The sequence below is a fragment of the Meles meles genome, chromosome 5 (assembly GCF_922984935.1).
Source record: "Meles meles chromosome 5, mMelMel3.1 paternal haplotype, whole genome shotgun sequence".
NCBI classification, from domain to species: Eukaryota; Metazoa; Chordata; class Mammalia; order Carnivora; family Mustelidae; genus Meles; species Meles meles.
The window spans coordinates 53936664-53962198 of NC_060070.1; the positions used below are offsets into that span (position 1 = coordinate 53936664).

The following is a 25535-nucleotide window of genomic DNA, read 5'->3' on the forward strand; positions in this document are numbered from 1 at the left end:
TCCAAAATTTATCTTGACTATATACAAATACTTCTTAAATATGACTTTAAAGACATAACAACAGAAATAATGCTATGAAAGATAAGGCATTGTGGTTGTATTAGGCTCAACAGATCACAGCTGCACAGTAAGAGAAAATTTGTATTGAATATTTTACCCCAAGTCTTATGTATAATTACATACATTATATACAGATACTCTGGAACATTTAAAAGTACAGATTTGTTTTTACCATAATCAGTAACAGACTTTGGAGCACGTTGCTCTGTTTCAGTATTTCTCTTCTTATTCTTTGATTTCCACGCATGATACACTTTTAGTCTCCTGTGAAATTCTTCTCTGCAAGCTGCCAGGAGCTCAATATCTATGGATTATATGGAAAGAGTACCCCCCCCAAAAAAAGGAATTAGCATCCTAATTTAATCGTCTAACATAATTAGTGACATAAACATATATATTTATACATATAATTTTTTTGTTTTTAAATTAATAGTACAAAATCAAAAGTAGGCACATTATTGAAAAGATAAGCATTTTGTGGCAATATTATCTTTTACAGTTACAGAGCATTTTCTTATGCATTATTACTATATCATTTGCTCTACACAAGAACCCTGGGCTAAATAGGAGGTTTTTTACAGTTGAACCTGAATCAGAGAGGTTAAGTTACTTGTCCAAGGTCAGAGGCCATAAAAATAGAGTAAAAAGTCACTGTGCTCAAATACAAGCTAGATTTACATTAATCAGATTTTTTATGTTTGTATTTATGCAGATAACTTCAGTGAGGAGGGAGAGAACATACCAAATTCCACACAATTTGGTACGTTATTTCCTAGGCATAACATCCTAAACTCAAACACTACGATTTAAACAAGAACACAATTATATGGAATCATCTGGATATAGCATTTACAGTTCTGTTGGAAGAAAAATATCTTTAAAAAGAAAGGACTGCATTGCCATTCTTTACTTTGCATACATAGGTCAAGATTCTGACCTATGTATGCAAAGTACGTCATTAACACAGCCCATACCATAATTTCTCCATGCTTTTCCTCTCCCACCTATATAAGAGACAGGCAAAATGAATTTAGTAAGTATGCCTTCCCTTTATGTTTGTAAGTAAACTATGCCTTCACTTCAAGGTGAGAATAACAAAGAGAATGGCTTAATTTATATGCCAAAAATAGAAAAAATTACACCCCCATATAGGTATTTCTTTATTAACTGTCAGCCTCAGAGCCTTCCCATTTTTCATGACCTCCATACACTTACCACAAGAAGTATTGATGGTATCACGTAGTTCTGCATATTTCCATTTACTGAGATCATATTTCTTGGTACCAGCAGCTGCCTTGGTGGCTTGTACAGCAGGACCTCTGTAATTATTATATATTTTTGCATGTTTAAACTAGAAACATGAATGAAATGTTGACTAAAGGGGCAAGAAAATGAATCTAATTTTGAGAAATGGAAATAACTACTAGAAAAACATAATAATTTCTGTATCTTTGACAGACGAGATTAAGAATGGTATACTATAGGATTCCTAGGTAAATTAAAATTTTCCAATGTGCCATTTAATAGCCAATTATGTTTTCAATCAGAACTTCTAAAGTTAAAAATACATTTATATATATTCCTCAAAATCAAAAAGGAAATCCTCCTGATTTCTCAAAAAAATCGTTAGAACCATTAAGGGTTTATGAGCCTAAGGCCACACAGTACAATCACTTGCCCATTACTAAAGCTACAGATAGCCAAGCCCCAGCCAGAGCTACTGGCTCAGAACCTCCCTGAGTATCTGGATATTTGCGGGGTCAACAGGTGAGTAGCCAAACTACAATCTCCTGCGTTCGTCATTAAAGATGGGCTAAAAGAACAGCCAGAGTCTGGAAACCCCTATAACTTTTTGCATCACTATTAAATAGAACACTTAGGAAAGTGCTAGAAGGAAATAAAATCATGCTGTCATATTCAGTGAGTAATATGACAACTAGTAAATTATGGAAGCAGTCCAAGTATCCATCGATAGATGACTGGATAAAGAGGATAAGGTATAAATATGCAGTGGAATACTATTCACCTATTAAAAAGAATGAAATCTTGCCATTTATAACAACATGGATGGAGTTAGAGTGTATAATGCTAAGTGAAGTAAGTCAGTCAAAGAACAACAAATACCATATGATATCACTTATACAAGGAATTCAAGAAACAAAACAAATGAGCAAGGAGAAAAAAAGATAACCAAGAAACAGACTTTTTTTTTTAAAGTCTTTCTTTTTTTTAAGATTTAGTTTATTTGAGAGAGAGAGGTCACAAGTAGACAGAGAGGCAGGCAGAGAGAGAGGAGGAAGCAGGCTCCCTGATGGGCAGAGAGCCCGATGCGGGGCTCGATCCCAGGACCCTGAGATCATGACCTGAGCCAAAGGCAGAGGCTTAACCCACTGAGCCACCCAGGCACCCAAGAAACAGACTCTTAACTATAGACAACTAACTGATGGTTCCCAGAGAAGAGATGGGTGAAATAGGTGATGGGAGTTAAAAAGTACACTTATGATAAAGAAAAATAAAATAAAAATGAGTAGACAAGATTTAGAGCAGTGAAATAAAGATCATGCCCAAGATCCCACACTGCTAGTAAAATGGTTGCACCTGGGATTGAAACCCAGCTTGTTCTGACTCTAAAGCCTTGGTCTTAGTCATGACTCTGCCTTCCTTTATTTGCTTTTTTCGTTCTACAAACATTAATGAGCACGCACTTATGCCAGCCCTTCACCTGTGCTAGGAGCTGACACAGAGTTGTGTAAGCTAAAAAATAGTAATAATAATAATAATTATTATTAATTAATTAATTAAAGGAAGAGGTTTAGGTCATGAGACATAACAGATTTCAAAGAGCACAAGTAAAGTAGGAACACTGGAATGGGGAAAGAAGAAATAAATGAAATATATATATATATAAAATAATAAAAAATAAAATGGGATAAATACAACTTTTTCATAGCAGTGCTACTCAGGGCTTCCAACTTGTTTCTATATACATAATTTGAAATAATTATTCAGAAAATATGGAAACAACTTCTATTCTGTAATAATAAACATTACTTTTCAGCAAAAGATGACTCTTGTCACAGAGCAGACACTTAGAATAAGCCACAAGTAAGATCAATGTAACAAAGGAAGAATTTAAACACATCACTTTTCAAGACATAAAAAGAAAGATGACACAAATATGAAAAGAACTAAATTTTTTAAAGTACTAAAATATTGCTTCTCAGGTATCACACAAGGAATTTTACTCTTATCATCCACTACTTAGAAAATACTTCCTCTTAAAGAGGGATGATCAAGGTATAATACCTGAAAATGAGGTCATATTTCCTCATTATTTCACATTCTGAAAGATAACAGCAATCCTGGCAGTCAAGACACAGACATTTAATGAGAAATGATGTGTGAAAATATGTATAACTTCTTCCTGAAATAAAGGAAATGATTCCTCCATAGGAAGCTTAGCAATGAAATAAATAAGGTACTGTGGGCCTCTTTATACTTTCATTTTAGAGAATAAAAAAATAGCACACTTCACTCTATATACTTAACAATGGTTAGACATGATGATTGTCACTAACACATAAGCCTGACTAAAGAATAACGTGTGGCCAGTTAGTTCTTCCTGCATTCTTTCTGCATTTTTAGGTTTGGATCTGTTTTAGATGTATTGCAGAATCTATCCTTTTCATAAGCACCGTGACTGGCAATTTTCCATGTAGCTTTTCCTCTTAATTGCTTCGCTCAAAAAGAGCCAGCTGTGTGTCAGCAAAGTCTATTACCCTTAGAAATAAATTATGTTTTAACATTTATTCAAATATTCTTTTCTCTTCTCTTCTACATCCCTAAACCACCATTCAGTAAACTAACAAAAAAATTATCTTTTCTTCCTAGCACCTCTAAGAGTCTTTTCTAGGAGAGCAGCTGAAAATTATTACAGGTTTTGTTATTTTCTTTTGGAAGAGAGTGAATTTACATGATGTACAGTTTTATAGATTGTCAGAATACACATGAAGTGCCAACATACATGAGGTATATTTGGATACTTTAAAAAATAACATTGAATTCAAATTATTATTGCTTAAAATATGGTTTACTATTACTAACTTTTCATTTGTATTACATCAAAATACATATGCTAAAAAAACATATTCAGCATCTTAAATACATGAATGAAATGCACTTAAATGCTCTTCCTCATCTCTGGAATTATTAAAATAGTAAAATAAAGGTTTAATTTACTGATTATTTAGGTTTGTTATAAAGACAATCATGTAAATGACATACGAGGTAGTAGAAAAACTGACTTCTGATTTTTGAAAAAGTGTATTAATTTTAAGACTTTCAATTAACTCTAACTTCAAAATTGACAGTTAAGATGTTACTGATTGATATCCACTTGTAAAGGACCAGATCCTGCTGGGAGGTCATAGTCTGTGGTGGCTCAATTTTTGTATCAGTGGTTTTTAAACTGATAAAGTGCTATGGGGAAAAGGCCCTCAGAAACCACACTCTTTTCTACTTCCCCTTCAACTAGGAACTAGGCACAGAGGTTCCCAGCTGACATGGGGGTGTGGGCAGGAGGTGGAGGGACACCACCACCTCCATAGAAAGTTTCAAAACATTTATTTGGTTTGAGAGGAAATGTTCCTCTACTGAGACTGAGTTGGTGAAGCCAGTGATAAATATGGCAATACCACCAAGGAACAGGCCCATCCCAAATGCCAATGGTGTCCCCACTGAGTAGCACCAATTTAGAGCATTGTTTTTTTTATCTTTTTCTGTTACAGAGGTATAAGGGTGAAGTGACATATCCTGTACAGAAAATTTATATGGAAAGAATAGACTATTCATATAACAGGTTCTGGTCCAAATACTGAACAGTGATTTAAAAACATGATTTTGAGGTGACACTTATTTCCCCAAATTGCACTGCACTAACCTACGCAGAAATTCTGACATTTCCTTCTCCATTTGTTCTCTATAAGAAAAATGATAATACAGCACAGTCATATAAAAGAAAACTACATATGTTACCTAAAAGATCTAAAAGTATAATTAAAAATATATCTTTTCAATAGGATTATTGATTTATTAATCATTCACTATCATTTCACTTTGTAAAAGACTATAATATACTTTTCAACATCGTATATAACATAAAATACAGCAAATTTTTGTTTAAATACAGTTACGGTTGCTTGAACTCCATTTCTGCAGTAGGAACTTTTAGATAAAATCTCATGACACCCATGCTTCTGTGGTATTTTTTTATGTATGGCATATAATTTGCATGTTCTAAATGCATACTGAAAACTTGGCAGATACAGATTCTATAAAAAGACTTTTGCACTGGTGTTGCATAATAAATATTAATTAGATGACATAACAGTGATACCTAGTTAATCTATTTTCTAGTGTCAGAGTTTAAGAGTCTAGTATATTTAAACTCAAAAATTCTAAATCAAAGCATGATTTTAAAAAAAGTAGAACTCAAATGCATCATGTATGTGTTAAATTAAACACCAGTGTTCTGACTCTCTAAGGATAAACATTTCCCAAAGGCAAAACTTACTTTTATTACTCAGGGGAATGTAACTTTTCTCAATAATTGTTTAATTCTGTGAAATGGGATGGATGCTTCATCATGTTCATCGATAATTCATTAATCTCATTATTTTATTTTCCTGTTCTTTCTTTCTTCCTTCATAATTAATCATTTTCTCATGGCTCATTCTATTCATCAGACTCTGGTAACCACTTATGAATGAGTAAAAATCATAAAAAAAGAGAAAGGGTATGTTTGCATTAGGGTGCAGTTTCCTGCATGCCTGTCAGATGATGAAAAAGGAGCAAAGGACTCCTGTAATTCTCCTTCCTTGTAATGAACACTGGCTAATAAGAATAGAGGCTGACAGAAGTCTATCCAACAAGCATAGTCAGAGAAAAAGTAATCTTTCAAAACTGATGATCAGAGATTCTAAATACAAAGTAAAAAACCCAAATATGTATAAAATTATCTACTGAGCAATCCATTTATCAATCTCCAGTTAGGCTAGTCAGAATTTTCTAACTTTCAAACTCAGCATGATTTTGATAAATATTTTGAATTCTAATTATCACCGTACCTCAAGGTTTCTTTTTTCTTTTTTTTTTTTTTTTTGAGATTTATTTATATATTTGAGAGAGAGAGAATGCATGTGCATACATGAGTAGGGAGAGGGGCAAAGGGCAGGAGAGTCTCAAGCAGGCTCCCCATTGAGCACAGAACCCAACTCGGGGCCTGATCTGATCCCAGGACCCTGAGATCATGACCTGAGCCTAGACTGAGAGTTGGACATGTAACTGACTGAGCCACCCAGATGCCTCCTACATTATCACCCTACCTCAAGGTTTCTATCTTGGTATCCAAGAGCATCTGTTTCTACCATCCCTTTCTCCTAAATCTTCCTCCACTCTTTCCCACAGCAGATTTTAAAGGGAATTCATGTGGCCTTTCTAGGCTCTTTACCTCATGGTCTGCTGATCATATAGAGATCTCCCTGTATGCCCCAACACTACTATCCTGGAAGGCAATCTCTACTGATTCAGCATCTCACCTGACCCTATGTTACTGCTCTAGGAGCTGCACCAAACAGACTAGACAGAAATGGTTCCAGCACCCAGGTGCTTTTATCCTTCTAACTTTCCAAAACTATATGCAAATACTCAAAATTTCACCTTAGGTGCACTGGTTGCAGGGCTGATTTAATTCAAGCTCAAATGTAATATAAAGCTACTGTTCTAATGGAGGGAAATAGCACCCAGAGATGTTTTCAAAAATGTTGGTGCCCTCTGAAAACAATGCTGTGGTGAGAGTGCACTGCTGGCATCTGAGGAGCTGAGTGGTCAGGGGTGCCACAAGGAACAACTGTGCCGGGTCCCATGTGACACTGACACGTCCACCTAAGAGAGGTGAAACACACTTATCCACATACAAACAGCTTTACATGTAAGCAAACTTTTACATGTAAAGAGTCTTTTCTTTTTGGCATGGTTTTAACATTCACAGAGTTTTTCTAGGAATGCAACTACTGTAGGGAGACGAGATTGTACTTAACTCTGTTTAGAACTTTACAAAGCACGGTTCACAATTTCACAGCATTCAATTGGCCAGTATAACATTCTTATATCAATTTGCATGTGTAGCTGTCACATTTATGGTGATGCTATGTATAAATAAAAATATTACAGTATTTAATTATGTTTTCCTATAGTTGAGAGCACTTTCATATCAAATATTATTTTATTATAAATTACTGTCCTCTCATCCCTCTTTTACATGTAATGTTTGGAGAGAATTATCTATGCAGGTTACATGACTTATAAAACAACTGTCATTGGTATTAGGTTCTGAAAAAGTTGAGAACCATAATTATAAATGTTAGTGGGGGTCCTAAAGTGTTAAAATTCAGATTTCATAAATATTCCAGAATTTTATATAGAGAGTATATATATAAAGTATATGCAAAAAAAAAAAAAAACCCACAAAAATTTACTAGAGGAAACTATTTCTCCTAAAAAGTAACAACCACCTATTAAAGAAAAAAAAAGTTATAAAACTAAATCAAATTTTGAAAAGAGAAATGACATACGGTGTCATTTTGGGTCTTGTTCCATCGATTCTGTGAAAAATAATATATTTTAGTTAATGTTATTAAGTAATTCTGAATCATGAAAAACTGGATTGTGACAAATTTGTGTTTCAATGACTTTACTCACTGATGTTAAAAAAAAAGCCACTATCTTTAATCTACAAGATCACTCAAAATTTTAATGTTTAAAATTTTCCCTAAAAAAATTATGAGAAAAGCATAAATTAAAGGCATTCAATGAAAATTAAAGAACAAATTTATTACATTTAGATTAGAAAACTCATACACTATGAAGTATGCTTTTTTTTTTTTAAAGATTTTGTTTATTTATTCGACAGAGAGAGAGATCACAAGTAGGCACAGAGGCAGGCAGAGAGAGAGGGAGGAAGCAGGCTCCCCGCTGAGCAGAGAGCCCAATGCGGGGCTCGATCCCAGGACCCTGGGATCATGACCCAAGCCGAAGGCAGAGACTTAACCCATTGAGCCACTCAGGCGCCCCTGAAGTATGCTTTTTTAAAACAGAATCTGAATATTATTTCATAATTTTAGGTAATGTGAAATCACTTTGCATCAAGGATCATATGTGTAGTTAAGATCATATTTTTAAAATATATGTAGAAAATAATTCTTACTTAGAAATTACTGGACGGCAATCCAAGCTGGAAAAGTAACTTGGAAATTGTTTAATGCAGCAGAATCCATTTACATATATTTTTTAATGCATCACAGAGCCCAAGAATGACATTTTCATGCTATATATTAAGAACAGTATTACTTAAGTGAGTTCTTACTCATAAATTTGTCAGAAATAATTCAGTGCTAACAAAGGTAAAATAAACATTCAGAAACATTTGCTTGTAGCCCATGCAGTAAAATGAAATTATCAAACATGGAAAATATGTATAGAACATCATCCATAATGAAGTGCTAATGCTTGTAGTACAAAGTATAAAATAACCAGGAGGTTCTGAAGGGTAGGACCTCATGAGGACATGAGGGTCAGGGAAAGCTTTCCTGGAAAGGGCTGCCAAAAAGGACTTAAAGGGGAGTTCCATAGAGGAGGGGACCACAACCCAGGAGCTGTCTCACAGGAAAACTAAAACTAACTCTCCAATTCAAGTCATAACTGTTTAAATATCTCCTAATTACTTAGTAGTGGTATCATGACATATTAATTCTGCTTAACTTAAATCACAGGTAACTTGTCATTTATGTTAAAGTTACTGAATGATCCACTCGTTCTCCAAGAGACCACTCACCCTTGTGAGACGTGCACCTTTCTGAAGATGGGAAGGAGTCCACATATGAGCCAGTATCTTATACATATTATTTGGAATGGCACTGGATGTAGTTTAATATTTCAAATGCTTAAACGTAAAGCTTGGTTGGCCATGAATACCAATACTGACTCCAATAATGAGTCCCTTAGAAATGAACTTCAGCCATAGTGAAGCCACATTGAGTCAACTGCAATGCTTCCTCACACACATCAGGGAGAGCAGCTGTAAGAGCTTGGTTCATTTAGGAGACCGGCCCAGCTACTACTCAGTTACACACAAAGGACCCCAGACATTCCAACATAACACAGGTGGAAGGAACAGAAGAGCAGCTGAGTTGAGTCCACAGTTAGAAGAGCCACAGTCCAGAGAAAATATATTTTTTTTAATTACAGTGAAATGTAAACAAAGAGCTCAAATATTGGATTCAAACCCAAGAGCTTAATAATTATTATAATAATTTGTATTTGGTAGGCCTTTTCAGTTTATTTAAATATAATATACTTTCATATACAGTTCAGGCCCCAGGGCTCCCCAATGTAATCACTTACTAGAAAAAACATGAAGGCAACAACCCTTTCCCATTCTTTTGTTTTAGCTAAATAAAATCCAATCACTGCCTTGCCATTTTAATGGAGTTTTTTCCTTTCATGAGGAAATAGCAACACCTAGTGGTTACACTTTAATTATATTTTGTTACAAACAGTGCCCTGACATTCTGAAAAGCATGGTTACATAAATCTATGTGCCTCTCAATATATATACAACTTATACACCTACTACAAAGGAACCCCACAAACTAGTTTTGCTCTGTTTTTACTAACAATCAAAATAATGAATGTCTCTATATTCTAAATTTTTAAAAATGAATCTTTTATATTAAGACCTTCCTGCAACTTTCAAGAACATCCATACTTCTTCACACTCCAATATGATAAACCTTCCTTCTTGGAAAGGGAAATCTATTGTGAAACATGATGGGTGTGTATGTAAAATTTTTCCTCATTCTAAGTGTTAGGGTGTTTATTAAAAAAATTGCATTAGGAAAATAATAAATCCCAACCTCAAATATATTAAACTGTATTATAATATACTGATTTCTGTGCCAGTATTTAATGACAGGTATTTAGAAATTAGATGTCCACTTTTTATACAATATTCCTTGACAATTTCAGAGTAAAAGTTGAGATGTTTCATGAGCTGAAATATCAATTTTATTTTCAATAGTTCAACAATTTGATGAAATCAACTGTTTTGTTTGCTTGGGTATAAAAGTGGATACAAATAATTTTTAAATGATTTTACTTAAAATAGATCAGGACCTAACGAATGTGATTTTCCCCCAGGCCCTTCACACTGAAATGAGAAGCAGGGAGGGAAAGCAAGCAGAGGCTTTACACCCCACCCAAGGGCCCAGTACCTCCGGAGAGCCAGGTCAGCCTGGGCCTCATCGCTGATGAGCTCAGCTTCACTCTGGGCTATCCGCAGGGCCAGCTCCCGGTCCCGGCGCTCCTGCTCCAGAACTGCCTGCTGCTGGGACTCTTCCTCCCGCTGTCGGGCCAGCTGCTCCTCCACTTCAGCCTGCCAATGACAGAAGGCTACCTCAACAAGCTCTCTTGCCACTTGTTTACTTGATATATACTATCTAAAATTGCCCCACACAAGTTCTTAATTAATTAATACAAATTGTTTAATCACAAATCTCTCCTGTCTCCATCCTCTTCTGGATTTTGATTAATGCTTCCTATCTCTCTCAAAACCAAGCGAAGGTGGACGAACCACATTTCCACCATTCTATCACCAAGAGTATCCCAAATATTGTATGAGAACCCTAGGTATCACATTAACACCTGCAGCTAAACAGTGGATGTCAGGGATTTAAAGGCTGGTTGCACTCAGGATGAATTATGAAAGCCAAGACAAATAGAAACTCAAATACGTGATCAATTATTCTCAGACATGTACTTTTTAAAAAATGGGGGTAGGGAGAATATCTTAATTCTAACTTACTGATACTAGTATCTACAAAGATATAAAATTACAATTATGTTTTAAGTGACCATTCATCTGACTTTCCCCTGAGTATGATAACAATAACAAACTAATATTTATTGAACTGGGCTCTCAGGTTCTAAATGCTTTAAACATGTGCCAACTCATTTAATGCTTACAACTATCATTTATGCCCATTCCCCAGAGGGAAAAAACCCGTAGCCCACAGTTACTCATTGTGACTTGTGCAATGTCACAATTTCTATCAGGGACAGAGCCTGGATCTGAATCTACTTCCCTCGTTCCAAAGTCCCTCCCATAACCACTACAGAAAATGCCTTTGTCTCTGGGGTAAACCAAAGACAGCTTATGTAGCAAATCAAAATTTGTTTTCAACTCCTTTTGTGCTATAATCTTGTAGATTCTATTATGAAAGAATCTATCTAATAATTAAATACCTGAATACGTTTTTCATCATCTTCCCTTTTCTTTCTCTCTTCTTCTTCTTGTTTTCTCTTTGCTTCCATCTCAAGTTTCCTAACAAAAAAATAGAAAACTCCTCAAAAATTGTATAGAAAATAAAAAATCCTTCAGAAGGCAATTTAACTATTAATAACCAGAGGTTATAGAATGAGAACTCAAATTAACCTCCTGGCTATATATATTATCAACTTATTTTAAAAACACAAAATCTAACTCTACTGATAGTAATCTTTCTGTAATAAACAAAAACAAATACAATTATATTCTATAACTTTTAAACATGTAGAATAACTTGGTTATAAAGCCTACCTGCAATCTCAATCACACGGTCCTCCCTCTCCTCCTCCCCCAATTAAACAACTCTTACAACTCCTGACTGCCCTATGTGGCAACCTTACAAAAAGTTGTTTCAAAAATGCAGAAAAATATAAGTGCCCTTTCTCTTGCTTATAAAATAACAAGTCACAGCTTTAAAAAGTTAAGAAATCATCAGGTGTAAGAGTCTACCCAAAAACCCAGACTATAGTTAAAATCATTATGTTATTATTATATAATGAACTTTTCTCTATTTTTAAACTAATTCTAAAATTAGTGTTTTAAAATAAGAATATAACTTTTAAAAATAAGAATATTCATTAACCAGCCTCAACACCAAGAATTCACTATTCCGTTAGTTTCTAATTCAAAACAACAATATAAATTTCTTACATCCGCCTTTCCTCCTCTTCCTTTCTTCGACGTTGTTCATCTTCTTCACGTCTTTTTCTTTCTTTTTCCATTTCTTCTTGAATACGCCTCAACCTTTCTGCTTCCTCTTCCTGCTGTTTTTTTCTCTGTAATGCACTGAGAAGTTCCTCTGAGCTTTTCACTAGTGCATCATATTCTCTCTGTATTTGTTCCCTTGTCATCATAGTGGACTTAAAAAAAAAAAGCATGTACTTAAAAATTATCTTCTGCCACACAATGTGAATATACTGAACACTGCTGAATTATATATTTTAAAATGGCTAAGATGGTAAATTTAATGTCACATACTTTTACCATAATGAAAAAAAATACATACAGCAAAGACTGGAAAAGTTGGTAAGCAACAAGGCCTTTATCTTTGTTATACTATTTATACATTAAATAATGTTCTAAAAATTTTAAAGTTATCTCTGCAGACAAACATTTGAATCTATTTCCTATTAATCCGGTAATCAAATATCTAAGGGTATACTGTAGATGAAGTAACATACTGTAGTTGAAAATTTTGTTTTAAGGAATGATTTGCTAATTTTGCTTTTGTTTACAATTCTTTAATAATAATGTTCCAATAGTATCTAAGGAATATTTAAGAAATTACAAAATACACCAAAATTATTGGATGATATTCCTAAGTTAGCCTTAAAAAATGTGGTTGGGTTGACATTCATCGATAATACCACATACACAGAAATGGCTACTGACAGATTTGTAGAATCAGTTCAGTTTATCCAAAGCATTTTCATTCTTCTCTTGCACTGCTTTTTCCATTCTCCCTCCAAGATTTACCACTGTCTACATAAAATATCTGCAGATAATATGATAAATTTATAATACCATACAACAGCACTGACTTATGGATGAGAAAACATTAAGACCCTAAAATATAACAGAAAAAGGTTTGAATAAACATGTACTATAACTACCAAAACATAAGCATACCAAAAGCATTTTCAGTCCCACTGGTAATTAAATAAACGAAAATTAAGACAAAAAAAAAAAGGTCCATTATTTTTTCCCTAAAAAGTTTGAGGGAAAAATCAATTGCTAAGCTCAAAACACCTAAGTAGTTCATGATATAGCCAATATAAAGATAATGTAATAACGGGAACAAGACATAACACAACAAAAGGGGCACAAAATTAAATTGTGAGGAGAACCATACAAACGTGCATCTAAAAAAAGACTGGAAGGTGACTATGCAACAGAGTAATAGCTGAATGTGTTATTGTTGGGGCTTAAGGGGTTTTTGGTGGTTTTCTCCAAATTTTCCATAATATTACTTTTATAATTTGAAAATTATTTTCTGAAGGTAAAAAAAAATGAGACAAAGGAAAATAACTCACATTACTCCTGTCTCAGTACTGATTATATAAAAGCTTACTAACAGAGTATAGTATTTTAGTTACTACTTTGGGTGCGAAGGAGGACTTTCCTAACAAATGAAACTGCATAAAAACTATCTTTTCAGTTTTTTGCTATAAAAATTTTCAAACACAGAAAGAACAATATAATGAGAATCACTTGCCATCACTGAGAATCAACTTGTGCAACATTTGTATTTTTTTTAAAAAAGAGATTTTTTTCTATAAAATTCAATACCAGTAACAAGCATATTAAATTATAAAGAAAAAAGTCAGACATTTGGATTAAAATTACATACCTTAATTTTGGCCATTAAAGCATCAATAGAAATTTCAAGGTCCTTGACCTGTTTATTCACCTCTGGTTTTCCATCTTTCAATGCACTGACAACTTCATTAAATTTATCAAGTCGTTTTTTCAGTGTGCCCACCTTAACCAGGCCATCAATGCTGTAAAGATAATACTTCATCAGAGTTTAAATTCACCACTTAATGCTATGCATACATTTTTCATCTTAATAAAATTCCAAACATACTGCTAAATAGGGTATTTCACTTCTGTATTCATACTATCCAGGATTCTCTTTTTTAGACCTCTTATTGAAGGTAAAAAAGAATCAAGTATGGGTGTGAATGACACTGATGCCTATCAGTAATATTTAGCCTTCTGTATTTACTCTAAAAATTTGTGATTTCTAATTATAGAACTTAAAAGAGTAATCTAATCTCTTTAAAAAGGTTTAGGGATTAACAGTTATTCAGGACTCTGAGTTTAAAAAGTCTAAATTAATAAGACTCAAAAATAAAGACTAAATTTACAGTGAGACAATATAATTCCTATAGATAATCTTGAGAATTATGGTGAAAACATTAATGAGGTTTTTTAAAAACAACGCCAATTTAACATTTTGATTATCAAGAAACTCGAGATAATAAAATACTCAGAATAAAAGAGTTTCTGTTAGCCATTTATTTCAACCTCTTACAGTGTTTACACTTTTTTTAAAGTACTTCATATCCTTTTGTAGTATGAGGCAAGTAATAAAATACTGAATTACTTCATTAATTAATTTCAAGTACATAATAAAAAAATCACAAATAATATGCCTTTTTACAAAGAATATGAGAATGGAGAAAACTCTAGTAAGAGTGTCCAAACTGCTCTTCATTATGACTTTATAACCATTGTGTATTAGGGTAAATAGGTTTAGTAGAATTCTTTAGGCACTATTCATCTTACCGAGGTTTGTGTCTCCTTTTGCAAAGCCACATTCGAATAGTTTTTTGCATTTTAATGCAGGCTTCAGCTCGGTATTTTATCTTATTTTTCACTATGTGAAAGAGGAAAATACAATGATACACAATTATTCAGTTTATATCAGGTATATTTTAAAAACTTAAAAACTATCTTTATATCAGGTATATTCTTAAAAAAACCACTCATTTCCACAAGGCAATTTTCAAGACACATGAAATTGTGATGAACATATTATACCAGATAACAAATCATGAAGTTGAACATTTCTTTAATTCCTTTTATTTCTTAAAATAAAAAGCATATCATGTGGCTAGATTTACATTTTAAATGTGTTATTTCCTTATTATGTCACACGATTGCTTCCCAAATTGTCCTAGGAAATATTGGTCTATTAAATATTAACAGGTCTGGCTTGGAAAATAAAGAGTTCACTTGTCAAATGAATTTAAGAAAAGCTATACGCTATACCTCCTGTAGAAGATTCACAATGAACACACATAGTGAAGCCTCTGAGAGCCCTACAGTAAAGGAATCTATTTAACTTCAGATATCCAGAATATTCTACACTAATCTGACCTTGAAACATTTTTTTCAGAGCTTCTCTATAAACATCCTGCAAAGATCCTGTCTGGTTACTGATTACACCATTGCATAACACAGTCCACAAATGGTGTAGCACAATAATTTAAATATAATGTGTTTTCTACCATAATGCAATGTATAAAGCTGAAAGCACTGAACTAGAGTGACAAATATGTTTATATTTTACTTGGAAAACTTGTCGGAAAAAGAACTGTTATTTTGTTTCTTTCTTATTGTTTTCTTTTCATCTATATTCATGACTGTCTAACAAAAGACCTCAATAATAATCTTTGTGGTCCCTTTTGGTTACGTCAAAGGGACTTCTTTTCTCTTAGTAAGATATATCTTACTTAATCCTTTTAAAGTGCCTACCACTGGCAAGTGGGGAGGTGAAAGGGACAATTATAAATTTAATCAAGTTACTGACAATAATTCTACACAATTAAATACTTGCCACAGACTGTCAGGTAACCCAAAAACATTTTGCCCCTAATCCTTGTTTTGGGCAAAGATAAACAGTGGCTGTGACCTAGAAGAGACACACGAAGTAGTAGCTCAGTCCAGTGTGTCAGAGAACAGGGTCTAAAAGAGCAGAGGAAGGAGCGGAGGCTAAAAAGAGAAACTGAAAACCCCACCTCACAGGGTCTTGAAAGACATTCTAATAAGACTTTGCCCTATATTATAGGAAAGCCTTAATAAAAGGCTTTTAGTTTAGAAAGAAATTCTGGGAAGAGTACTCCTAAAAAGCTAAGAAAACCCAGTTTGGGAGCTACCGAAGTTATTACGTGAGTGGGAAAGTGGGGTACCACTAAGACCCTGGCAATACAGAGGAAAGAATGTATAGTATTTGGGAAAGGAATCAACGAGATTTGTTCACTGACACGATTTCAGGGACAAGAAAGGACAGACAATTACAATCTTGAAATTTCTGGTGTGTGAACGGCTGATGCCATGCAGGTAGAAAGAGAAAAGTTCTGGCTGAAGTCTGAGAGATTAGAGATGATGTGGAGGGAGGAAGAGGAATCAAGACCATGAGCTCTATTTCTGTTTTGTTTAGGATATGATGAAAGTAATTCTCCCATAATGTATCTGGATAGGAAGATAAGAAACACACACACAAAATATTTTCTAAATATTTACCATGTACACTACATGGAGGTGTTACATGGAACCAGGAACACGGCATGAATAAGCAAAGTGGTCCCTGTGGCCCAGCACTCACCACTGTGATAACTGCATAACATTACATAAACCAATTCATTTTCAAAATAATTACAGATCTTGATGTAAAAGAAAACACCTACATTTGATGACTGAGAGTGAGCACCACTGAACTTTCTTCCAGCGACTGCAGATAAGCCAGTGATTGACTCTTTTAACCAATTCTGCTAAATGATCAGGGTCAGACTTCATGATCTGATCAAATTCTGCAAACTAGGAAATGAAATAATTTAGCATCAATATCAAAAGAAAAATGTGTTTAAACACAGAGAGACAAAATAACCAGAAGTCAAGTCAAAAATCTAACTTCCTGGAAATGATCACAAACCAATTACAGACAGAAGTCTCAGCAAATCCAGACATATTTAGCTATATTTTGCTGCCTTTCTCTTCCTTCCTTCAGCATCCTTTTTTGGAGGGGTGAAAGGGCGTTACTCATTACTAGTTAGCAGATTCAATAATAAAAATAGAAAAAAATCTTAAATGACAATTACAGATGGTTGGAAAAAAAAGTTTAACCGAGGAAAGAATGATAAAAGGGCTAATATGTTTCTGAATTGGCTCATCCACATACTTATGTAGATAACTGTGTACAGTTTCTGACAAGTAAAGGTCATCTGTATAATAAAATCAGGTACCACTAAAACTATTGACTTTCCCAACCTCCATCCTCATTTTGGTCAGATATAAAAAATTACTACTAAGAGAAAGACAATACAAATAAAAGAGCTATTAAGCTATTAAAAAATAAAATGCATTATTTTCACAACTTACCACCAAATTATAAAATGATTTCTATCCTTTATCAAATACCTCACGACAATATACTAAGGACGTCACACACCTATCAATACAAAGCCTTCTTATAATCAAAAATAAAGTTAAAGGTAATGTAATAAGAATAAAGATCTTTGAAAACCTGCTTTATGTTTTCAAGATATTCTTCTGATTAATTTTTCTCAGGGCAAATAAGACCAAGTGTTTTCTCAGGCTATTAATTCTAAAATTATTACTATAGTCCTAAAAAAGGGAAATGTTGAACTTATGATAAATATGTATGATTATAGCTAAGCCAACTATGAATATATATGTTTCCTTTTAATTTTTTTTCTTTTACACAAGAAATGGTATGGGTCCTCTGCAGTAAAAATATTCAGAAAGAGGTATTACATAGATTTTTATCTCATGCCCCAAAATGTAAAATTAGATTATCATTAATCCAGCTTTCAAGGCAGTAGAGATATTTATTAATGATATTGCTAAGTCAAACAAGCATAGTTGGTTATTATATAATTATAGTTGTGTTTAAAGTTATGAGGATGCTATTATTCAATACAAAATTAGGAATGGTGACAATATTACAAACGGACTGTGAATAGCATTTAGATGTTTTTGTTTTGTACATAATTGCTATGAAATACTCTGTAAGTCAGTCTTGTAATTTAGCACAAAAATCTATAAATACAAAAACTATGGGTTAACCTAATTATGTTACATACAAAAGTACATATATTCATTCATTCTGGGGTTTGACAGAAGTTGGCACAAACTTCAGTCCAATTCCTATACCTTATACGACTATCATACACCAATAAAACCTGTTCTTACAAGGAAGACTCAAAGGTACTGCAAAATTTTTAATTATTGAAAACTGAATTAATGTTTCAGAAAAGATTTCAGTAAGTATTTTCTGGTAGGGGCGCTCTACCTCAGTGGTAGAGCATGGAACTCTTTATCTTGGGATTTTAAGTTCAAGCCCCACATGGAGCCTACTTTAAAAAATAAATTAATTAAGTAAAATAAATTAAAAAAAATAAATTGTTAAGTATTTTCTGGTTAATCCTTATTTAAGCAAAAAATCCAATTAAACAATGCCCTGATTCCAGTACTTCTGAATGTGAAATAGAAGTTTTAAAACTTGTACAAAATATTACACATTGCAAACTTCTCACAGGTAGGGAAATTGTGTGTGTATATACACATACTATTAGTGATAATTCATGAATAACACAAATCACTAAACACAAAAATACACATTGACTCCTACTATCCATATTCATCATGTTAAAGTTGAAAATAAGACATATTTACCTTGCCGGGTCTAAAAAATACTTTTGTTAATCCAAACTTGTAGTCAACTTCATTTAAGCCCAAAGCTTTAAAAAGAGCCTGAAAAATAAAAGTTCAAAAGTTAAATGCCAAACAGTAATTAGTAAGAAAGATAGTTCATAGCTAAGAAATTTCAGTTTAGGCAGTATTTGTACCTTACAAAACAGTCTTGGGTCTAATCTTGCAAGTTTATCTGGCATATACTTTTTATACATGTTGTAGAGTTCATGAAAGGAAGCTCGTGATGGGAAACCACCCTGCATTAAGTCCAAAACAGACACCATACCTAGATTCATAAACAAACACAAATTATTGCCAATCACTGAACAGAAGTCCAAAAAGAACTTGTAAATGATCTAACAATTTTACAAATTAATATTTAGAAAAGGGCAATTTACAGGAATCATCAACAAGAAATATTACATAGGGAATTTCATACTCATATTCAATAAGTACGAACGTACCCGCTACCTAAAACTATTCTAGCAAATTTCCTCAAAAATCAGCTTTCTAACTATTTTCTAGGAACAAATTGCTGGTCCCTAGAAAGCTCAAATCTAGTTTCTTTTTTCTGCTAGAAACATCTGTCACAATCAATAGCATATGAGGTAAAGGCCTGCATTAAGCCACTTTCCCAGTTCTGAGGCTAATTTTAGAATAAGATTCCTGATAGAGTCCCCAAGAAGTAGCCAGACACATTTCCAAATTCTTACCTATGCTTACACAAAGCAAAAGAAAAAGAAAGGAGAGCTCACTATTTCACTATAAAGATCCCCTTTCACTCACCCCTCAAAGAAACTTGTCTATTTAGAATGAGTATTTTCAGTATAACTCTAGTAGCTTGCAATTTGAGCCTTGAATCAGTATGAACTTTTCATGTTAGGAAAAGTATGAAGTAGTCAGGGGAAGGCTCAATAACATAGATAATGCTAGTACTTTTATTTATAAAAAAGACCTAGGTTTCAGTCTCTGGGACTTTCAAATCAACAGGGATAAAATAATTCAACAAAAAAATATTAGGACAAATGGCCAGCCATTTCGAAAACAAACATAACACTGGATCCCAATCTCATTCCTTATATCAAATTAAATTCCTGGTGGTCAAAAATTCAGGGGCACCTGGGTGGCTCAATGGCTTAAAGCCTCTGCCTTCGGCTCCGGTCATGATCCCAGGGTCCTGGGATCGAGCCCCACATCAGGCTCTCTACTCAGCAGGGAGCTTCTTCCTCCTCTCTCTCTGGCTGCCTCTCTGCCTACTTGTGATCTCTATCAAATAAATAAATAAAATCTTTAAAAAAAAATTCAAATTAGCAAAATGAAACTACTAATTTTTTTTAAATGAGTGGATGTTTATTTTGCCATAATCTCATAGGAAAGATACATTTTCTAGGCAGTCAAATTAGATTTTAACCTATTGACTTTTAACCTACCTGGCAAAGGTATAAAAGACTAGTGGTACTCAGGGTTAATGACAATGTAAGAAAACACACACATATACTACCAGTGGGGAAAGTATACCAGTGCAACAATTTTGGATAGCAATTTGGAAATATTTATCCCCTTGACTCAGTACTTTCTACTTCTTTGAATCTATCCTAAAATTTCTCACACATGTGGACAAAGATATTCATAGAGAATGCACACATGTCCACTGGGTCACTGTAATAGGAAAAAAAAACCAGAAACAACTTAAATATCAATCAATTAAATTATGTTACAATCATATGGTAGAATATGATGTATTCATTAAAAAGAACACGGCAGAGATTCAACCAGTATAAGAAATATACCCAAAACAGAATTACGTGGTCATCCCTGAGAAATGAGACTTTTTACTTATATTATTCTGTACTATTTGATTTTCATTAGAGGCAATTATGTAACTACTGTAATTTTTAATACTAATTAATGAAGCACATAAAGGCAATCCTTCCTATGGAAAGAAATATCTAAAACTAAATCTAAGAACTAATTGTTCTGGGCTCTGCTAGGAGAAATTAAAGGTTTTGGTATTGTTACAATTCTTGTCCATTTATATCAAATAAACAAGTACCCTAGGGAATGTATACATCTGCCACCTCTGAGTCTCTTGGCTTGCCCTATAACTGAAGACAGCATACGAACTGTCTGACAAAAATTCATTAAGAATATCACGAAGCTTAACAAATTGCCAAGCCCTGGACTGCTTTCTCAGCACCTGAAGCTAATTTACAATAATGACATTTCAACACTTAAAAAATAAAAATTAGGGGCGCCTGGGTGGCTCAGTGGATTAAGCCGCTGCCTTCAGCTCAGGTCATGATCTCAGGGTCCTGGGATCGAGTCCCGCATCGGGCTCTCTGCTCAGCAGCGAGCCTGCTTCCCTCTCGCTCTCTCTGCCTGCCTCTCTGTCTACTTGTGATCTCTCTCTCTGTCAAATAAAAAAAAAAATAAAAAAAAATAAATAAAAATAAAAATAAAAATTAAAAACACCAAACCAAGTACTCTTCTTTCTAGAAATTCCCATTCCCTGGCTCCTTCTCTGAGAGTTTGGTGAAGGGCTTGTTGATGCAGTCTGACTGGTTATACTCAGAATGCTTTTTGTTGCCACAGACAGGCAGCACAACCCCAAGGTTACAGAGGAAGAACATCTGCCTTCTCTTACCCTCCCCTACTTTGCCCTGATGTTGGCTGATGAGAAGATAGTAATTTTAGTAAATGATGTCCTAAATGAATTAATCCTCCTTAATTTGGAAAAAAATAATGAAAATAGAAAGGCAGTGTTGAATTCAAATCTTACATGCCTTCTTAAAAAAAATTTTATTAACATATAATGTATTATTTGTTTCAGGGGTACAGGTCTGTGAATCATCAGGCTTACACATTTCACAACACTCACCACAGCACATACCCTCCCTCCCCAGTGTCCACAAGCCAGCCATCCTATCCCTACCCCCTCAACCCCCAGCAACCTCAGTTTGTTTTGTGAGATTAAAGGTCTCTAATGGTTTGTCTCCCTCCTGATCCCATCTTGTTTCTTAATTATTTTAGAAAGCTTCCTAAATATTTTTATTTCTACTATTTTCGGTATTTTTTTATTTTTCTCATTACATGGCCACATGACTAGAACCAATTCTATACCATTTTACTATCATTATTACTTTAAAAAAGAATCAAACTACTATGAATTGGTGTCATGTATTAAGCTGCCAACACATCTTAATATCTGAAATACACTGCTTAACTGAAAGAGAAATCCCAGCTAAAGCATCTGTAACCCCACACTCTACCAACTTATTAGTATATATTAGCTAAATGTAAATATGCTTGGCTAACCAGATGTATGTCAAGATGATCACTTACAAAATAAATGATTTATGATATTAGGCTAACTAACCCTTAAGAGAAATTTAAATGAGAAAAAAGCAAACTCAAAACTACCTGAAAAAAATACTACAAAAATACATCCATACTGGGGCACCTGGGTGGCGCAGTCTGTTAAGCATCCAACTCCTGGTTTCAGCTCAGGTTATGACCTCAGGGTCCTGACATCCAGTCCCATGATGTGCTCTGCACTTGGCACAGTCTGCTTGACATTCTCTCTCCCTCTTCCCCTCCTGCTCATGCTCATTCTCTCTCAAACAAATTAATTAAAAAAAAAAATCCAAACTATACATATGAATACAGCAGACATGAATTATTTAACCTTCCAGCATTTGTTAAAATTATTCACAAATAAATCATCATATGTGCTAGACTGTGCATTTCACTCAACAAATATTTACTAAGTCCAGTATAAGCTCTGCACGGCTAGGAGGCTGGGATAAATGTGCAAGCCAAAAGAGAAACTGTTTCTGTCCTCAAGGGATTTATAGATTAGAGAAAAAAATAATTATACAAATACATATAAAATTTATGACTATAATGAAAATGTTCAGCGCCCTTTATTCAGACTCCCTTCCTCTTAGGGATATCAAGAAAGGCTTTCACAAGGAAAGGACAACCAAGCATAGATATGCAAGATGAAAACAAAGGAGAGGCAAGAGCTCCTCAAACAGAGGAAGCAGCATGTACACAGGCCCTGGGGCAGGAGGGAATATGGAGCATTCAATGACAAAACAAAGGCCAGCATGGTTGAAGCACAGAGAAGAGAGACAGTAGGAAAAGATGGAGCTAGGAACGCATGGACTAGACCTTATGGGGTCTCATCTCATAAGCTACTAGGACTTTGCTCTTTCCCCTAATAATACTCAGAAGCCATTATACAGCATTTTAAGCAGTAAAAAGACATGCTCAGACTTGAGTTATAAAGCAATAATTCTGGATGTATGGGAAGAACAGACGGAGCAGATGCCAGGAGAATACTTAGAAAGCTACAGCAAAAAGCCAGGTGAAAGATGGTGATAGCTTAGATTAGGGAGTACTAAGACTACACTGTTTGCTAACAGAGCTGATCTTAAATATTCCCACCACAAAAAAGAACTGGTACTTATGTAATAATGTAATTATGTAATATCTGATGAGACAGTTAGCTAATGTCATGGAGATAATCATTTTACAATATAAAAGGGTATCAAGGGACGCCTGGGTGGCTCAGTTGGTTAAGCGGCAGCCTTCGGCTCAGGTCATGATCCCAGCGTCCTGGGATCGAGTCCCACATCCGGCTCCTTGCTCAGCAGGGAGCCTGCTTCTTCCTCTGCCTCTGCCTACCACTCTGTCTGCCAGTGCTTGCTCGCTCTCTCTCCCTCTCTGACAAATAAATAAATAAAATCTTTAAAAATAAAAAATAAAAAATAAAGGGTATCAAGTCAACACATTGTACACCTTGAACTTTTATATTGTTATAGGTCAATTACATTTTGATAAATCTGGGGGGGCACTCACTGTTTAGGAGGTCACAGCAGAGGGACTTGGGGAGACTTAGATGGAGAATATGTAACTATGTTGTCCAATATGGCATCATTAGCCACGTGGTCTGTAGTTGTGCTAGCTACATGTGACTATTTAAATTTTAAAAAATTAAATAAAATTTAAAAATCAGTATCTAAGTCACACAGCCACATTTCAAGTGCTCAATAGCCACAAGTATCTACCATGCTATATAACACAGATACAAAATATTTCCATTAACATGGAAAGTTGTATCAGACAGCACTGGTTAAGAGTGAGAAAGAAACGAGGCCTAACCCAAAGCCTGAAAAACTCTAACATATAATACTCAGGTAAAAGAAGAAAACCCTATAGAGGAGTCAGGAATTACCCAAGAATTAAAGAGAAAAGCAGGGACATGAGCTGAATCTGGAGCCAAGGCAAAGATACGTGAGGGGGACTGGTCAAGTCAAATGCTGCTGTGACATCCACTAAGAGACAGGCTGCAAAATGAACATCTGATTTTGGATCAGGGAAATCACGGGTGACCTTATCAAGAATTATTTTGTTGGACTAATCAAGGTGGAACCTGAATTCTCTTGGATTAAGAGTGAGTGGAAGGCAGGAAACTGAGAAAGCAAGAATAGACTATTCTTGGACTGAAAGGGAAAAACTAGAGAACAAAAAGTGAGATGAGATATAAGGAAGAAGGTGGAAGGGAATGTGGGTCAGAGGGAATTAAGATGAGGTTTCCACATATTTAAATGGTAATGAGAGAAACCACCTCAAAGGGAATGGTTCAATATAGCTAATCAATATTGAAGATTCATAAGAAGGTAGGAGGGATGATTCCAAAGAATTATTATCTCAACTAAGAAGAGAGGCACGTCCACCTTCTTCATAGGAGGGAAGGTTATGCAGGTAGATAGCAGTGTTTGGAAGCACATAGGTGAAGCTTTCCATCTTCTAGTAAAGAAGTGAGGCTGTCTGTTGGCAGATTTGAGAGACTCAGATTTGAGGAGAGCAGGGTGCATCTGCCTAAAGCTTATATAATTGTAATTTAAGAAAAAAGTACAGGGGCGCCTGGGTGGCTCAGTGGGTTAAGCCGCTGCCTTCGGCTCAGGTCATGATCTCAGGGTCCTGGGATCGAGTCCCGCATCGGGCTCTCTGCTCAGCAGGGAGCCTGCTTCCCTCTCTCTCTCTCTGCCTGCCTCTCTATCTACTTGTGATCTCTCTCTGTCAAATAAATAAATAAAATCTTTAAAAAAAAAAAGAAAGAAAGAAAAAAGTACAAAATTACAAAAGAATACAAAAGCAGGTACAGCACTTTCAAAGCAGCCCAACTAAATAAGGGACCCTGAAACTTAAGTGACTCTATAATAAATCTGATTTTAAGAGGAACAATATAAGGAGTGAGAAAGACAAGACAGTTTAAGGAAGTATCACAAGCCTGAGAAAGATCAAAAGGCAAGGAGAAGACTAATGCCTTGGGAGAAAGTAGGAGTAGAATGGGTAGAGACAGCAGATGGATATGCATGCAGTACAGGAAAAACAGAGCCTGGTGCCCAAGACTTCTGTGACTGAGCAAAGTTAGAATGTGGCAGGTGAGAGATAGGAGGTGGTTTAATCAAGTGCACAGAAGTTCTGCAGCAGCCAAGGGCATTGTGTTTTCACTTTTTTTAAGTGGTAGAGTGAGAGCAAGGACACCAAAACCTACCTCCTGCCCCAGCTACATGGGGCATGAGAAATGAACTGCTGCCAGGCTGAGAAGGCCATTGGAAAGCAACCTACTTAAGGAAGACCTAGGTTTGCAGTTAAAGAGTTTTCATAAATTTTACTTCAATGCTGTAAAATTGTTTTATTTCACAATAAACTATACCCCAGTATTGTTCAAATAATTTGTTAGCCATACTTTTCTTATAATTAAAAGAAATAGAAAGTAAAAATCAATCCACTTAAAAACAAT

General features: G+C 34.7%; 1 protein-coding gene across 7 annotated transcripts in view; it reads right to left on the bottom strand.

Annotated features, from left to right (window-relative positions):
• Positions 1 to 25535, bottom strand: part of MYO6 (myosin VI) — a 155539-nt gene that overhangs the window by 9922 nt on the left and 120082 nt on the right. For 3 of the 7 annotated variants that reach the window (XM_046004553.1, XM_046004551.1, XM_046004552.1), the window contains exons 21-33: positions 18877 to 19007; positions 18704 to 18781; positions 16696 to 16825; positions 14792 to 14882; positions 13851 to 14001; positions 12152 to 12360; positions 11419 to 11497; positions 10389 to 10549; positions 8324 to 8350; positions 7692 to 7721; positions 5000 to 5038; positions 1276 to 1379; positions 233 to 364 (exon numbers count right to left, since the gene is read on the bottom strand). In XM_046004553.1, coding sequence (XP_045860509.1) covers positions 233 to 364; positions 1276 to 1379; positions 5000 to 5038; positions 7692 to 7721; positions 8324 to 8350; positions 10389 to 10549; positions 11419 to 11497; positions 12152 to 12360; positions 13851 to 14001; positions 14792 to 14882; positions 16696 to 16825; positions 18704 to 18781; positions 18877 to 19007 — 1362 coding nt within the window. The remainder of the gene's footprint in view (positions 1 to 232; positions 365 to 1275; positions 1380 to 4999; positions 5039 to 7691; positions 7722 to 8323; positions 8351 to 10388; positions 10550 to 11418; positions 11498 to 12151; positions 12361 to 13850; positions 14002 to 14791; positions 14883 to 16695; positions 16826 to 18703; positions 18782 to 18876; positions 19008 to 25535) is intronic. The other 4 variants (XM_046004558.1, XM_046004557.1, XM_046004554.1 and 1 more) reach the window with 3 other exon arrangements.